This window comes from Scatophagus argus, chromosome 15 (assembly GCF_020382885.2).
Source record: "Scatophagus argus isolate fScaArg1 chromosome 15, fScaArg1.pri, whole genome shotgun sequence".
NCBI lineage: Eukaryota > Metazoa > Chordata > Actinopteri > Scatophagidae > Scatophagus > Scatophagus argus.
This window is the reverse complement of record NC_058507.1, coordinates 6,542,943-6,559,179: the sequence shown is the minus strand read 5'-3', so window position 1 is coordinate 6,559,179 and position 16,237 is coordinate 6,542,943. Positions and strand designations below refer to the sequence as shown.

General features: G+C 43.0%; 2 protein-coding genes across 6 annotated transcripts in view; both read left to right on the top strand.

Annotated features, from left to right (window-relative positions):
- The window catches only part of pld1a (phospholipase D1a), a 33,537-nt gene extending 29,972 nt beyond the window's left edge, over positions 1 to 3,565 (top strand). For both annotated transcript variants that reach the window (XM_046412885.1, XM_046412884.1), the window contains exon 26: positions 36 to 3,565. In XM_046412885.1, the coding sequence (XP_046268841.1) occupies positions 36 to 260 (225 nt within the window). In that variant the 3' untranslated portion in view covers positions 261 to 3,565. The remainder of the gene's footprint in view (positions 1 to 35) is intronic.
- Positions 3,566 to 4,361: 796 nt separating this feature from the next.
- Positions 4,362 to 16,237, top strand: part of tnika (TRAF2 and NCK interacting kinase a) — a 58,072-nt gene continuing 46,196 nt past the window's right edge. For 2 of the 4 annotated variants that reach the window (XM_046411996.1, XM_046411995.1), the window contains exons 1-2: positions 4,362 to 4,775; positions 15,909 to 15,974. In XM_046411996.1, the coding sequence (XP_046267952.1) occupies positions 4,719 to 4,775; positions 15,909 to 15,974 (123 nt within the window). In that variant the 5' untranslated portion in view covers positions 4,362 to 4,718. The remainder of the gene's footprint in view (positions 4,776 to 15,908; positions 15,975 to 16,237) is intronic. The other 2 variants (XM_046411998.1, XM_046411997.1) reach the window with 1 other exon arrangement.

Here is a 16,237-nt window from a genome sequence, read left to right as displayed (position 1 = left end):
ATGAAGTAATATGTATGTGCATTATGTGTCTGCAGGTGTTTCGTTGCCTTCCCTCGTCCCTGGTGAGGAACATGTCCGAGCTGGAGCAGTACCAGTCCAAGCCAGGTTTGGCCCAGACTGACGTTGCCCGGGCTCAAGAGGAGCTGCGCAAAATCCGAGGCTTCCTGGTCCAGTTTCCTCTGGACTTCCTCTCTGAGCAGAACCTCATGCCCTCCGTTGGAACGAAGGAGGCCATGGTGCCAACTGAGATCTGGACATAAAGGATGTGCTAACAGCACCAGATACTTCTGAAGTATCTGGATTGTGACTGTCCTCTATTGTGTAACATTGGATTTGCAAGAGATCTCCTTTAATCAGGAGATGAGAGGCAGTTCCATGTGGATTGATGTGACTGCTGGGCATTGACAAATCTCTCAGATCAGTTTCTACTGAAAAACACTAAATTGTAGTCACAGCTTATCGGAGTAAGCTTTTGATTTTGGGATGTATGAAGAAAACAAAAAGACATCACACTTGAGGACAACATTTACGGCTGCATTGTGACTGCATTCAAGCTGTGGAGATGAAATACAGGCACATGAACTTTTGGTTTTGGGAATCAAACTCAACTCTGGACACTTGGACCTTTGGACTGTTGGAAAGGCACATACAACAGCGAGCAATTCTAAGGGACCAGGGTGAGGCTGTGGTAAAGGTTTTGACAATGACTCTGATGGATTCGGCTCCTTGTTGAGATTATTGTGAAACACACAGAGAAAGTCATGCATGTGGTTTACTGAGTTTGTACGCTCGTGAGGTGCATTCATGCTATCTACTGTGTTTATGAGCACACGGAGACAATTTTACTGACTTAATGGTGGTGCATGATTTACTAATTGTGCTAAAATATTGTTAACATGGTTGCTATAATGCATGTACCAATCACATCTCTGGAAAAGCTGTCGAAAGTGTTTTGTGTAATTATCAGACGCACTGTCAGAAATTTACTGCTGAAATCAAAGATTTATTTTGTACTGTGTGTTCAGAAGGAGCAGAAATTGATTATGGCTGAGGCAGTGTGATCCAAGGCTGCAGTATGAAATGGTTCTGCCGGTGGCCAACAGAGAAGGCTGGATGAGACAATCAGCCCACAAATTCAATGGCGTAATTTCCTTTTTGCTCAACAGATGGTGCTAGCTTCTTAAAAATACAGTTTGTGCACAGGTGTGACTGCCTGACTGCTGGTAAACTGTAGTGGGTTTTTTTGCCAGTGTCGTAAATCACAAGACTGACGCATGTTGTTAATGTGGACTTGTTACTATTACTGCTTCTGTGTGCAATCAGCACGAATGTAAGCAAAATACACAGCAGAAGGTAGATTCTTTTGAAGCACACTAGAAACATAAGATAAACTTACATAAATTAGAAGTGGAAAGTAAAGCCTCTCATCCATAGGCCTTCTAGTTGTGTATTTTGCAAGCAGCTTTTCAGTGTGCAGGATCGTTTAGTCCTGTCACATGCCAAATCACACTCAGCAGCAGAAGACCTTCACTGCATTGCTTGTGGTTCCTGCAGTGGTGTTGGAGGTCCAGAAACCCTTCAGAGATTCTTCTTGTCTTTGAGAGTGTAAGAATATCTTGCATCAGTGTTTCAGCTCTTATCAGCTGTCATCATCTTGACCATGGTGACGACAGGAATATCATCTCACGTCTTTCCTCCCAGCGGACGAACTACATTTCCTTTGTCTTCTCTCCTCTTCTTTTGTACATTTATTCTGGAAGTTCAAAATGGGCTTTTCAGTTGTCCAAGTTATTTCTCTATGGTCATGGCTTTCTATTAAGTTGAGAAATACAGTCTTTGTGACCATATAAACAATGAAGTTAAAAATAAGATTTTTCAAACGGTATGCCAAAGTCTTCATATGAAGATAAAGTGTGGAACCACTTGGTGCGTTTCCAGGTTTCTGGCTGAGCGAAAATTCTCTCAAAGCATTTCATTTTTTTTGTATGTAACACAAACTGTACGCGTCAAGGGGAACTTAAGCTTTCATCAGGATTCTAGTATCATCAATGAACTACAGTACAGCATGAGGAAGTTGTTGTAACTCGTCTGTGTGAATGTACGGGACCAGAGAATTGGCGAATGTTAACCGAAAACTTTAAGCTCTTTGTTTCTGCAACCATTTTGCTTTTCAGTTTTTACTGATTTTGACAATATTGTCTGTTTTGTTTGTCCTTGTTGTATTTATCAGTGTATTATTTATGGTGGTTTATGAATCATTTAACGTGCTTGAAACATTAATTTTTGAAATGTATGGATTTGTAACTAAACCCCTCGTTGTTTTATCATACCCATCATGCAGCAGTCTGTTCTGTCAGCTGTCTGTAACTTTCGGCTTCAGTTAAGCTGCTTTTGCTTCCACTCTGTTTATGTAAAATATCCTCTTTTTACAGCTGAAAGTATTTTTAATGTCTTTTTGTTCATTTAACAAAATGTAACTCATAATTTAAGTGGCTAACAAATAAAAATTTCTTGGGATTTTTTTTTTTTGTTAATTCCATGGAAATAATCTTAGATGGAAATAATATTGTGTCATAATGATGTGTGATTGGAGCTCTAAAGCCATAACACAGGATCTCATCTGTTATTTTTGATATTTTGTTTTATATTTGAGATTTTGCTTGAGATTTTGCTTTTGACAGCTCACACATCTCTCTGAAAGATGTAGAGGTAAACAAATTAGCAAGGGGATGTTACTGATAGGTGCCATCTTTTTTTGGTCTGAGAAATAAGTAAATTTCCTGTCAGTGGCTTTTATTATGCATCTTAACCAGAAAGGTTGACAGGCGTAATCTGCTGCCTGTGGTGTAAATCACAAGACTTTGCGTTATGAATGTGACAGTAATTATTACTGTGCACTCAGCGCATGTATTGACAAGATGTGGAGCACATGGGAAATTTTATGGGAAGAAAGGTTTGATTTGTTTACATGAGAACTGGAGCATCAGCAGATTAATTCTGTTGGAAATGCTCAGACCTCAGCACTCTTAACTTTATTTGGAAGTATTCATCATTATGTGTGCCAGTGGATCCAGTTCCATAGAAGTGCTGGGGTATTAGAACAAATAACGACGGTTGCATTAGTGGTTACTCTTGGTTGGCATGAAAGGCAGGTGAATACGTGAATGTGTAATCCGCTCTTTCTTTGAGTGGTTAACCAAACCGGTTTTGTTACTGGGAAAGTCAGTGTTCTTCTTATGATCGGCAGGGTCAGAATATTTTCATGAGTGTTTTCATCCTTATCAACTTTCATTTCCTTGTGGAGAGCTTAAAGGGGCACACCGTCAATTTTATACATGAAGTTCAGTTTACTGTTCATACTCTGTCTGGGCTCCTTCAGTTAGTTCTTTTAAAAACAGATTGGATATATTCTGGTCAACAAAGGATATTTTGTATAATCATAAAGCTGATTTGCTATCACTTGTGAAATGATTGTACTTTTAAATAAGTATTTTTTGTTTTCTTTAGCTGTATGGTGTAAGGAAACTTACAGTAAAACATTAATAAATGAATCAGTTTTTAGAAATTATTATTATTTATATATAATTTTAAGGGAAGATGATATTAACTGATCTTAAGAGCTACACTCGGATAGATTACTTTATAGTTATGTATAATACAGTAAGTATACAATACAGAGTAATCACAGAATATTCTATTGAATTTGAATCTATAAAGTAACTTTTGGAGAGCAAAAAGTAGAAATATTATCCACTGAAATGTAGCGTAGAAACATACAGTAGCATCAGTACTTGTGCCACAAAATTATACTGAAATACATTACTATATATAAATACATAGATATATTTATACATATATCTAAATACATTCAACTACTCTGACGAATTTCCTGGATAATCTGCATCTTGTCCCCCAGCTTTCTTTCTGGGAGTGAAGGGCTAAATTGCCGAGGTGTCCAAGGCGGTCAAAGTAATAGTAGCACCTGACAAAATCATTAAATCCAATGCAACAGCCCTGCAAATCCAGATACATCAATTTCTTCCAAATTTATTTTCACTATCGTTCACGTGCTGCTTCAGCTTGAATGATATTTTTCATCTCAACACTTCTGCAGCTGCTGCGCTATTCTGCACTGTGTTGTTAAGGTGTTTTATTATTTGTATTAATCAATAAAATAAGCAGCATTAATATTTAATTTCCGTATACATTTGAATGACACAGGGATCATGGTAACATGCACATGCATGTTGCAGGTCTCCAGCAGGAGAAAAGTTTGGGAGTCCCTGCAAAGTAACCCCGCCCGTTACTGGGCGGGGTTTGCTGAGGCAGAACCAAATGCGTCTCCTCCTCCCTCCCCTCTGTGAATTCACTGGCTGTCACAGCAGCGGCTCCAAGACTAACAGTAGCAGCAATCCACTCTCCACAGTGCTTCACCTTTCTGTGTACCGTCTACACCCCGCAGACATGGACCCGGAGGTGCTAATGCACACGGCGCGCTCGCTTCCCATCCTCACCGCGTTTGCGTTGTAGCTGTGCGCTCTCTGCCCGAGGCACGTCCCGCTGCTGAGCAGAGGGAGACTATTGTTATTTTGCCCACCGCGGAGACATCACAGTGTAGGACAGCAGAGACTGAGCAGCAGAGAGGACCACACGGTCGTGACAGCAGAAGCCGTTTCAGGATATCGGACAACTGAGAGCGGCTTTCTGTGTCCTCCATCATGGCGAGTGACTCCCCGGCTAGGAGTCTGGACGAAATCGACCTGTCAGCTTTGAGGGTGAGATGATGGTGACATTTTACATTTTTTGCTTTTTTTTTTTTTTTTTTTTTTTTTAAATAGCTTCATCTGAGAGAAAGTGTCGTGCGTGGTGTCGTGCGCGCGTGCGCTTCTCCCTCTCTGTTGCACCTGACGGCGCTCCCTGAATAGCAACCGGCAGGAGAGCAGAGCAGGCTGCGAGAGGCGCATGTGTGGAAGACGCGCAGCCAAGCCATCACAATGTGCCAGACTGTAGACCAAATTAGATATAGATATTAACCAACATGACAGCTGCCTCGTGCATCTCAAGCCTTACCTTTACCCGAAGGTGGATGGTGTGTGTGTGTGTGTGTGTGTGTGTGTGTGTGTGTGTGTGTGGTGCTGAGTTGAGATTGTGGTTGGTATTCTGCTGACCTGGATGTGGTGGTGGTGAGGGGGTGAGGGGCAGCGTATCACAGGCCCATCAGCCCTGATTCAGACAGCAGTGGAATTTAACCTATTTCTCCCACACACACTGTTCATTCCTTTGGCTTGTGTGTGTGTGTGTGTGTGTGTGTGTGTTCAGTCAGACAGAAACTGCTTCTTGATTTCAGGGCCAAATTGTTATTTCTCCAAAATTCTCTCCTCTTAATGGTAAACTACTTTTCCCTTCTTGCGTTTTTTGGAGCATTTTACTCTGTGTGTGTGTGTGTGTGTGCATAGTTGTGTGTTTGTGTGTGTGCATGTGTGTGTGTGCCAACCTACCTGTAGTCAGTCGGTGCAGCTCATACTCTCCCTTCCAAGCTGAGGCTTTGCATGCTGCAATAGCCAGTTCTTTTGTTCATCCAACGTGTGCTGCTAACCACGACATGCACACACACACACGCAGACACACACACATGGCCTCCTGCACGTGTGTTAACGCGTGGATTCCCATCTTTTCGCTTCGCTGGGCATGGTGTGTGTTACTCTGTGTGTGTGTTCCTGATGTGTGGGTGTCTGCCAGGCTGACACACAAGTAAGGGGATGCTGCACATGAGAAAAGGGATTCAGCTAAAGACCTGTTTGCTGCTCTGAGAAGGGAAACCAGATTGCGCACACAGATACACACACACACACACACACACACACACACACAATGCAGGTCTTCCCAGCCGTGTTTAGCTGTTTGCTCATGTGCTTGATGATGCCCGCATGTCCATTTCTATGCCTTTTCTTCTGCCTGTTTTTGCCGTCGCTTTCTGTCTCTTCATGTCCATTTGCTTGTCTCTGTCACAACTGCTCGTCCATCCACCCGTGTGCTGTTCCTCCTTGTCTTTTAAATCAGTTTTATTGCCTGTTTTTCCCAGCATCTTGACTGTCTGACTGACTGAATGCACCTCCCTGTCTATCTGCCAAGCCGCCCTGTCTCTTAGACACCCCCATCACACACACACATGCACACACACGCCCTGCCTGCATGTAGGTGAATGAATTGTGAACAACAAATGTTACTTTTGAGGCTTAGACCCGCAGCGTGTGGCGTGTTTTCACAAGTGGGGAGAGAAGACTTGGAGGTAGAGAGAAGAAGAAGAAAGGGAAATGGTCTGTCTGTACATTGGGAGTCAGCCCATGCATGTCCTGTTCTCTCACAGGCGTGATGTCAAGCTCGTGTCTCTCGCTGTGACTCAGAGGCAGCCACAAGGACACACACACACAAACAAATGCGCGCGTTGGTTTAAATGTCACGCATTTATTTGAGGAGGCTCATCAAACATGATCATTTGGCACCTCATTGATCTATATGAGTTCACGTGTGGATGCTTACAGCTGATTAGCAGAGAGAGAGAAAGCTCCTTTAAGATACGATAAGATAAGATGAACTTTATTGATCCCACAGCGGGGAAATTCACTTGTCGGGGCAGCTCGCGGGAACAGAGTAGAGTGCAAAAAGTGTGCAACACAGTTTCAAAAAATATAAAGAGTTCATAAATGAACAGTTTTCAACTAAACGCTGTGCAGTATACAGCTATAAGTTTTTGTCTGGTTAGTATTTCTCACATATGCTGTCTGAAAACACCATCTGGTTTGTTAAAATATGATTTGTTAGAGAATGAGACTTTCATAAAACTTTTAACTTTTAAATTTGACTGTAGATCCCAAAGATATTCTGTCACTATGTTTCATTCAGTGTAACGGAACAAAAAAGATGATCCCCCCCCAACTTAAAAATAGTCAACAGGAAGTAAAACGGGTTAAAGCCTTTTTAGTGGTGTGTACAGTGTAGGAGTGTAGCTCTTCAACAGAAGTGTCACTTTGTTGATCTTGTTTTCTCTCCTCCTCACACTTGTATCTCAGATTTTAGGGAGTATCACACAAGCCTGACAAACTGTCAATCCCTCAACATGTCTGGACAGGACCTGCTCTGCCTTTACAACAAACACTTTTTGTCTCTCTGTGTTCCTCTGACTCTGTCACTTCATCTCGTCATTTCTTCCACTTCTGCTTGCATCCTTCACTTTTTTTCTTTTCATCTTATTTTTTCATGATCCAACCCCTCCCCCACACATGACACAGACACACACACACACACACATACACACAACAATCTCAGACGAGTGTACAGTCAACTACTGGACTGGCTAGACAGGAAGTAGGTCAGCTGGCTGGGGTGAGGTGGGGAGGCGGGGACGGGGTGATTAGAATACTGGCATGGGTGGTGGTGATGGGGGATTTGTGTGTGTGTACGTTGTTGCTGGTGGTGGGGGTTCAGGCGGTAGAGTTTGCTCTTGCACTCTGCTGCTCTTAGGCACCATGACCATCACACACACACACACACACACACACACACACAGATGAAAAGAGAGGCAGAAAGAACTGAGTGGGAAGTGGAGAGAAGTGGCTTTTCATGTTTGCTGTCTCTGCACTTTTTTCTCACCCTCACTATCTTTTCACATGACTCCTCGACTCTCTGCGACATTTTCTGTGTCGCGCAGCACCTGAGTAGATGCCGCAAGTTTCACTTGAGTGAGAAAGGCCAGAGTCTGAGGCAGGCCACTGTTTCCCCGTTTTGATGTGACTCACGGCGATAACAAAAGACGCGAAGAGGTCGAAACGCTGTGGATTGTTACACGGACAGTGGTTTTTATGTAAAGCAGTACGCACATGTGTGCACTCACACAGGTCAGAGGCGTCAGAGGCACGGGTTCATCCAGTCAGCTGACGAGAGCAACAGATGGTGAAGCAGCAGGAAGTATGGCTTCAGTATCACACACACTCACTCACTCACACACACACACACACACACCCGCACACTCTGCCAACAGACAAATGTGCCGTGCAGGGACTCAGGTGCGAGATCTGAGATGAACAGTGACACGGTCAGAGAAAGACAGAGAAGGGAAGATTTGGACGGAAAGAGTCGGAGCGACGGATTCAAGGAGAGAAACGGGATGTGAGAAGATGTATGGCGCTCAGAGAGACCATGAGAGACAGAGGGGGCGGCGAGGGCAGAGGAAGAAAGCGGCAGAGGCTGTGCTCAGGCTAAAAGGTGGAGATGTGACCAGTGACTAAAGTAGTCCGAAGCAAAGCCCCCTTCTCCAGATCCCCCCCCCCTCCCTTTCTCCCTCTCCATCCCCATCGCCCAGTAAGGCCACATTCCTCGGCCCCTCACCACGGACGCCATAGTAACGGGGCCACAGCAGTGCCCAAGGCTTACACAGAGCTTATTCATGAATAGTCTATGTACTGTATGGCAGTCTGTCGCTGAGAAATGCCCCTCTCCCGCCTACCCTCCTTTCCACTCTGCCTGACTGCTTCTAGTTGACCTATTTTTTCACTCCAAGTCGCTGATGGAGTCTTTGATTCACTGTTACAGTTATTCAAGAAGTAAGATGTATAAGTTGGCACCGTACACATAAAAATATCAAGTTCCCTACTCGGATTCTGCAAAGTTAAATTAGTATTTGCTGACGTGTTAATGCGTTAAAGTGTCCTTTTTGGTCGTTGCTGATTTTAGAAAATAGTGATTCAGCCTACATTATACCAAGTCCAGGAAAGTTTTGTTGTCCTGAAACATTCGGCATGAGGACAGGTTTTCCTGGGAAAATTGTCTCATGCACAGGAAGTGAGGTAGTTTATGTCTCCGGCAAAAACACCAGTGAAGGATGTGAGGTTTGAGGAAAACAAGATCACAGTGTCAGCCACAATCTTTGATTTCCATCACAGCAATCAGCAAAGATGATGCCAAAACACACAGCATGGGCTGGGAGCTGGGATTTGGTTGATTTTAACTTTAAATGCATTATGTTTCAGCATGCTTTAAAGACATTTGAGGATACATTAAAACGTGAATGAGCACAAGACCACACTCACCACTCATCTTTTACTATAATGGACCATGTATACGCGCACACACACGCACACACACACACTTCTTCTTCTCGAAAGAATCATGCATGTAAACAAGCCCATAGTAGGAGCTGAATCCCTCCATTGTGTCTGACTCGCGCTGTGCAGGGCAGGAAGGCAGGAAAGATGGATTGAAATGACAGAGGGAGAGAGGGGCAGGCAAAAATTGAGAAGAAAAGATGAACGATGAGGGGGGACGGAGGGATGGACGCAGCGGTGACAGGAAAATGTGAGAGATGACAAGTTGGCAGAGATGGATGGAAGGCGAGAGGCGAGGACGCGGATGGGTTCATTAGTATCACAGAGCAAACTCTGTGGCGCGTATCATCACGGGCAGGCTGTAAATCTGTGATTAAGAGTTGACTCCTGCTAATGTACTGTACATGTCTGGGTGAGATGTACTGGGAATTAGGCTACCGCAGCTCCTCCTTGTAAAAGCAAGCAGTGACGAGCCATGTTGTTAAGTGTAAGTGCTTTTATAAGAGGCAGACCTGGCCCCAGCATGACTCCTATCATCCTTTTAGGGTCTCTAATTCAATCCGCCTCACTTCTTTGTAATTCACTTTCTATAGACACTAACTGTACTCACCTGGCTGCTGTGTAGCACACAGAAACATATTCTTCAGATTCACACTCTCGTGTCTTCAGTCTCATATAGATTTGCATTTTATTGTGTAAAGACAATTCACGTGGTGCTAAAGTGCCTTTGCTCTCTGAAATATGTTCGGAATCAAACCTTAAAGGAGCATTACTAGATTTTTTGCTAGATGGGGGCAACAGAAGGAGCTTTAAGCACCACATTGACATCAACATCTTTGTAGCTGTTACAATGAGCCAGTTAGCAAACAGTTGCCTATTTACAGAGCAGCCTTAGCATTCATTTGCATTCTTGTTTCTATCTATGTGTGGAAATCCAATATTCAGTCCACTTTTAGATCTTTTTTGCTGTCCACCAATGCGTGATGGAAATGTCTGGCTTTGTAGCTGTTAAATGCTCCCCTGTGTTCATCAGCTAGTCACTAACCGCTTGCCATTTGGTGAAGGTTTTGCTGAAAATGACTGCCTGCCAGAAACGAGGTTGATGAGAGTTGAAAAATCAAAGCAAATGAGGTACAAGATGGTAAAAAAAGCTCTGAAGAGCTGATGGGAGCTGCAGAGTCTGTGGCATAGTGACTGTGAGTGACCACTTTTAAATTGCACATCACATTAAATGCAGTAATTTGAGTAGTTGTAATGATCTTTTCTAACATAAACCCCTCCATAGCAAACCATATCTGGCATGAAAAGACTGAGCAGAAGATACTTGTAGTACTTTTTAAAAAAAAAATATTTGAGAATAAAGGCTGACCCAAATATTCATCAAGTACCTCATGTCAGTTTACACAGGAAACTGAACACAATTTTGGTCTTCTAGCGTTTGCTGGTTTTATCTTAAATATGAGGGTCTCCTGCTTTTCTCTGCTTTATAAAAACGTCTTTTGTCTAACCATTTTAATGAGGAATATCAATGTTGGGTCAGTCTAAAATGTTCTTTTCATGAAGTTACTTGAACAAAAAGGACTGTAATGAGATTGTTGTTCTCTCTTTGTGTCATTGCGTGATTGCAACCCTTTAGGATTAGATTTTTGCACTTATTTATTTCTGTTTTTGTGAAAGTCTAAAGTCCACTTATTGCACTATTGATGTGTTCACCTCAAATACTCCATCCGTCTTACATTTTATTTCCTCCTAATCCACGTGCCACGTGTTGATATTGTTGAAATGGGTATTTGTGTGATTGTATCTGTGTGAAGGCTTTAGATAGAAATGTTTGATCTTAAACTGATAAGGGGAACCATAACAAAAACATGTCGTGCCAGCGTATCAAACGGATGTCATGTTTCTGTTAATAAAACCTCCTTTGATCTGCAGATTACAGCCAGCTTTCAAGTATCCTTCCACTCTCTCCTTACATTCAAAAGCGTCTGTGCCGTTTTTCTAAATAAATTTGACATGGCTGACAAAAACAGACGTTTAGATGAGAATCCAGTCATTGGTTAACAGGTGTTAATTTGTTTACTCTCTTGTAAATGTTTTCCCTTGAATCAAAGTGCTGAATGTTTAAGAGTTATCTGGAAGAATGTCATTTGAGTACTTAAAGTTGGGTGTCATCCAGAGACAACAACACAAAAATAGAGTGCTATTCAGGGTTTTGTAAATTGACAAGGGATTAATGATTAATTTTAACTGCTCAGCTTCCTCAACCCACTCTGATAAAGATTCAAGTTTCTTTGTGTTTGCCACGTTACATACGTGATCACATGCCTTAAAGACACAACTCCATTGAAATTAATGAATAAAACTGCTTTTCAGTAACTCAGAGCATAAATGGGTCAAGTCAACCCCCAACACAACAGTAGGATTTATGATAGAGCCATCTGCAGATAACCATTATTTGTGGTGGATGTAGATCAGGAGATGAGTCACACTTCCGTGTACGTTTTTGGCCTACAAATGTTTATTTTGCTCAAAGTATTGAAGCGTTGGTGCTTTTCACTGCCACATATCTGCGGTTGAGCAGATCTTCAATCAGATTTTCAACCCAAGGCTGCACAGATGTTGACATTATTACAAATGCGTTGTGTTCAGTGACTTTTTTGTTCCAGCACCCTATGCAGGCTGCTAATAAAAAATGAAAGTGATCCCATGCTGTTTGCCTAGGACTTTTTCCGTTTTTGCTGTGGTATTCAGAGATGCAGTTTTTGGTTTTTTTTATATAGTATTGTATCAGAGTTTTGAACTTAAATGCTTATGGTCAGATGTCCCTTATCAGCTCCACATGTATTTTTGCTAATAGATTTTAATGTGAGCCATTTGTTCCATTTCTATGGTTAGTTTAAGGCACATATGTCAAACTGGTCCACAGGAGGGCCGGTGTGGCTGCAGGTTTTTGTGCCAACCAACCAAGAGCACACCGTTTGACCAATCAACTGTCTGAAGACGGAGATCAGTTGATTAAATGAGTCAAGTTTGGTGTGCTGCTACTTGGTTGGAAAGAAAACCTGCAGCCACACCGGCCATCCTGTGGACCAGTTTGACATGCCTGGTTTAAGGTTAGAACTAGGATTAGCTCTTGGTTAGGGAAGAGTTAAGGTTAGGAATGCAGCGGATTTAGGTTAGGTCGAGAAATGAAAGAATGAATGCAGTCAGTAAAAGGCCCCATACATGTCGTAAAGTGGCTTTCACAAGAACTGCAGTCCTACACCCAAAAACCCATTATTTCTAATGGCCTGTGCTGCCCATGGACCAATATCAACTCTGTTCAAGACAAGAGTGGATCCAGTGTTGCATCCACCTCAGGTTCCTTGTGCCCAAAGTTAATTCTACTCCATCCTGTGTTTGCTCAAAACAATTCCATGTCAAAAAGAAATGGCAAAGGACAGAGCAAATGAAGTTTTAGGCAAATCTATTAGGACAAAAACATTTTTTTTATCTGTGAATGTACAGTAAGTGGTACTAAGCCCTCAAAATCAAGATGAAGATAAGCCATTAATGACAAATGAATGTCATACTGTAAGTGTTGCTGTTAGAACAAGATAACATCATGCTTTATCTGACTTCTGCATAAGTGGCGAGCGATTTAAACCATGTCCTATCTTACACTTGTTCTCCTTTGTGGGTTTGGAAAATTCTCAGATGTCTGGTGTACCATGCAAAAATGTAAGTAAGCAAGAAGTGAGAAAAGCTGCAGTGTCATCAGGGGTAAAGTAAACATCTTCTCAAAAACTGACATTTTGGAGAAATGGGTATGTCATCTCATCTCAAATGCTGAATTCTCAGCACTTTTGTTATGAGTTATATTTAATGGGTTGCTGCAGCTTCTTGCAGACAGGCACCGTGATTCATCGGCCACCAGTGAGGTCATGTGTCAGTCATGTGATGCTCAGAAGGAACACAAAATGAGAAAAGGGGAAGGGGGCAAAATTGCTCCAGTCAACGGGAGCTCTAAACCACCACACAGACATGCACACACCTACACACACATGCAGATGCACTGACAAAGCCTGCCGCATGCTGAGAGCTCATTCTGCAAGTGGCCCATAAAATATGAATGATATTGTGCAATATTTTTATCAGCAAGCCTAAGGACATATATGAACTGGAGCAGCAAAAACACTGTTTCTCTTGCCACAGCACTCATTTTGTATGCCGTGCATGGAGGAGAGGCACCGTATGCATGCCAGCGTCATGTGTCTTCCACTGCTTGTGGTGCCTACATGCATATGCATTTCCAGAATGCGCCTGTTTGTGCATGGGTCCCCCCCCCCCATAATCTGAATGTTTCTGTTGCGTAAAAACAGAAAGAGAAATAGAGTGCATCCTTAGATGTATCTTGGGAGTTGCTGTCAGAACTTTGTATGCAGCCCTGAGAGTTAATTCACACAGCTACCAAGCACAAACACTTGGACAGAGAGAAAAAGGAAGTGAGGGCAGGAAAATCTCTACCTGCATAAACTGATAGCAAGGCACACGGTCAGGGCTTGCAGAATGTTGCTGTCTGCCCTGTTGAAAGAGACTCTCTCTGACTCTCTTTTTCGCCCATACACACGCGTATAGTTAGACACACACTCTTCATTTTGTGCCCACTCATACTCGTTAGAACATTTGAACACCAGCCCTTGTGTAGGAGTGTGCTTTTGGCACAGTGTGTGAGTGTGTGTGTTTGGTTATGAGAGTGCGAGAGAGCGAGACAGCGGGAGGATGTACTTGAGACGGAGTGTGCGAGAATGAGTTCGTCGGTGCTTGTGTTGTGCTTGCGTGTGGTTGTATGTGAGGGAAAGTGCGTGTGTGTGTGTGTTGTGCGTATGACTTTGCTGAACACAAAAGAGAAAGAGAGGTGAAAAAAACGACAGGAAAGGAAAGGAGAGAGCAAGAAAAACACCAGGCCTTGTCTTCAGAAACCACTGACGGGTTGACAGGTCTGCTGAGACCCGCAGAAACAAACACATAGAGACAGAAAGAGAGAGATGGGAAAAGAGAAGGAGATGGAGAGAAAACTGAGAGAACAGAACAGAGAGAGAGAGAGAGAGAGAAAGTAAACCTTTACCAGATTCTTTACACAGATTTTTTGAGCCTGTACAGTATTATAACCCAGTGCCTGCAATGCATAATGCAAACATGGCCACGATTCCTTCTCTGTATTGTGGTGGCACACGTAGATTTAAATGTGCAAAGCAAGCTGAAAGTGCAATCGAAAATTCACAGACATGGCATGAAGGTGAAGTGCAGAAAGAGAGAGAACAGGAGGAGAGAGAAGTGACGAGGTTAGGAAAGAGAGAGAGAGAGAGAGAGAGAGACGGTGGTGACAACAGAGCGCATGTGTGGCTTTTCAGAGCGGAAATCAAAAGATGTTTTATTGAGAGGGGAATTGTCTGTGAAAAGTGGGTATCTTGTAATATCGTCTGTACTCCAGCTTTGCAAGAGTCCCTGTGCAGATCTGCACAATGCTGAGGTTTATTCTAGTGATTCAGCAAAGGAATGAAGCCTCTAGCTTTGCCCCCCCGATTGACAAGCTCAGTTTTAAACATCATCTTTGGCTCCTCTCTACATGATATTGTAGAGTCTCTTTTCCTTGAAGTATATATTTGGCTGACACAGTAGAATTGGTTATAAGTTCAAGGTAATCCACAATGTAAGCAGCTGATAGAGAGAATTGCCAGAGTGAGAGCCACATCACCCTACAAAAGCTCAGACTTGATCGTGTTATTAGATCACTTGAACTGATCTGAACGAAAAAGATTTTATTAGCAATAAAAAGCAAAGAGTCAGAACAGAAGCTCAGAAAGGGGCCTCAGTGTTTCTGGGGCTCTGCTGGAATGAGAAGAGTGTTGGAAAGGAGGAACTTGTCCTGGACTCTGTCAGGACTGAAGGAGAGAAAGAAAGAATGTGTTGATAAAAGGGTGAGAGAGATGGACTGCGACTGGTTGGAGAACAGAAGCTGGTGGAGCAGAGAGAGTGTGAAAGTGAGAGAAAGTGGAGAAGGAAGGAGAGGGTGAATACCAGCTATTGTTGGAATGCCGTAGCAACACGCGGCAGAGAGGAAGGGGGAGGTGTGTGTGTGTGTGTTGCTGTGTGCAGGGGTCAGTGGGTTTTATACTCTGTTCGAGTTGCTCCTTGTCAGAGATGCGCCGAGTTCCGAGTTGGCAAACTAACGACTGTGGGCTTAAGTTATTAGCTAGTTTGGACACAAGCCTAAAACAATCCAGTACTGCCTTTCAGACCAATTTATCACACCCAGAGAGCTCAGGTGGCAGAGCAAGACATCAGCACTGCTGGGGTTAGAGGTTCAACTCACACTGTTGCTAAAAATGCAAGTATGAGGGTCTACAGCCGTGCTAGTAGGTCCGTGAGATTGGACTGAGGTGTACTGGCACTTTGAGCTAAATGCTAATATTCACTCAGAGTGACAGTGCTAGCACGCTGATGTTTAACAGGTAATTCACTCTCATGGCACTTAATGCAAAGTAGAGGCTGATAGGAAGGTCCAAAGTAGTAAGCAAACATTGGCAAACTTTTAATTTTAGTCTGGACTAACGCGTGGACTGGCTGGCCGACCTGCTGAATTCGCCATCACTCGAGCTACGTCTACCAAAGGTTGGCTGAGAAAATAGACATGTCCTGCTTTGTCACGCACACTGAATCTGAAAATTCTAACTCAAATCTAAGTTGAATGCATGGCTGTTGCTTCTGCTAGTCCTGAGCCTAATAATCAGCCTAATAATCCCACTGTTTCCTTTGTCCTTTCAGGATCCTGCTGGCATCTTTGAGCTGGTTGAGTTGGTGGGAAATGGCACCTATGGGCAGGTGTACAAGGTAAGATACACACATAAAAAGACTTAGCTACACGTTAGTCTGATAGCAAGCTCCACTGTCTTATCAGCTTTTTGTTCATTCTTACCAAGGAGCCTATATGGAATAAAGAATAGAAATGTGCACTGTGACTGGAGGAGATAGAGAAGACAAGAGATAAAAGCAGCACACAAGCTTGAGAGAAATGGAGCGAATGTAAAAGAGACTTCAATGCAGAGAGGGGAAGCAGAAATTGGAGCACACTGGAGTGCTTTTAGGACAATTTC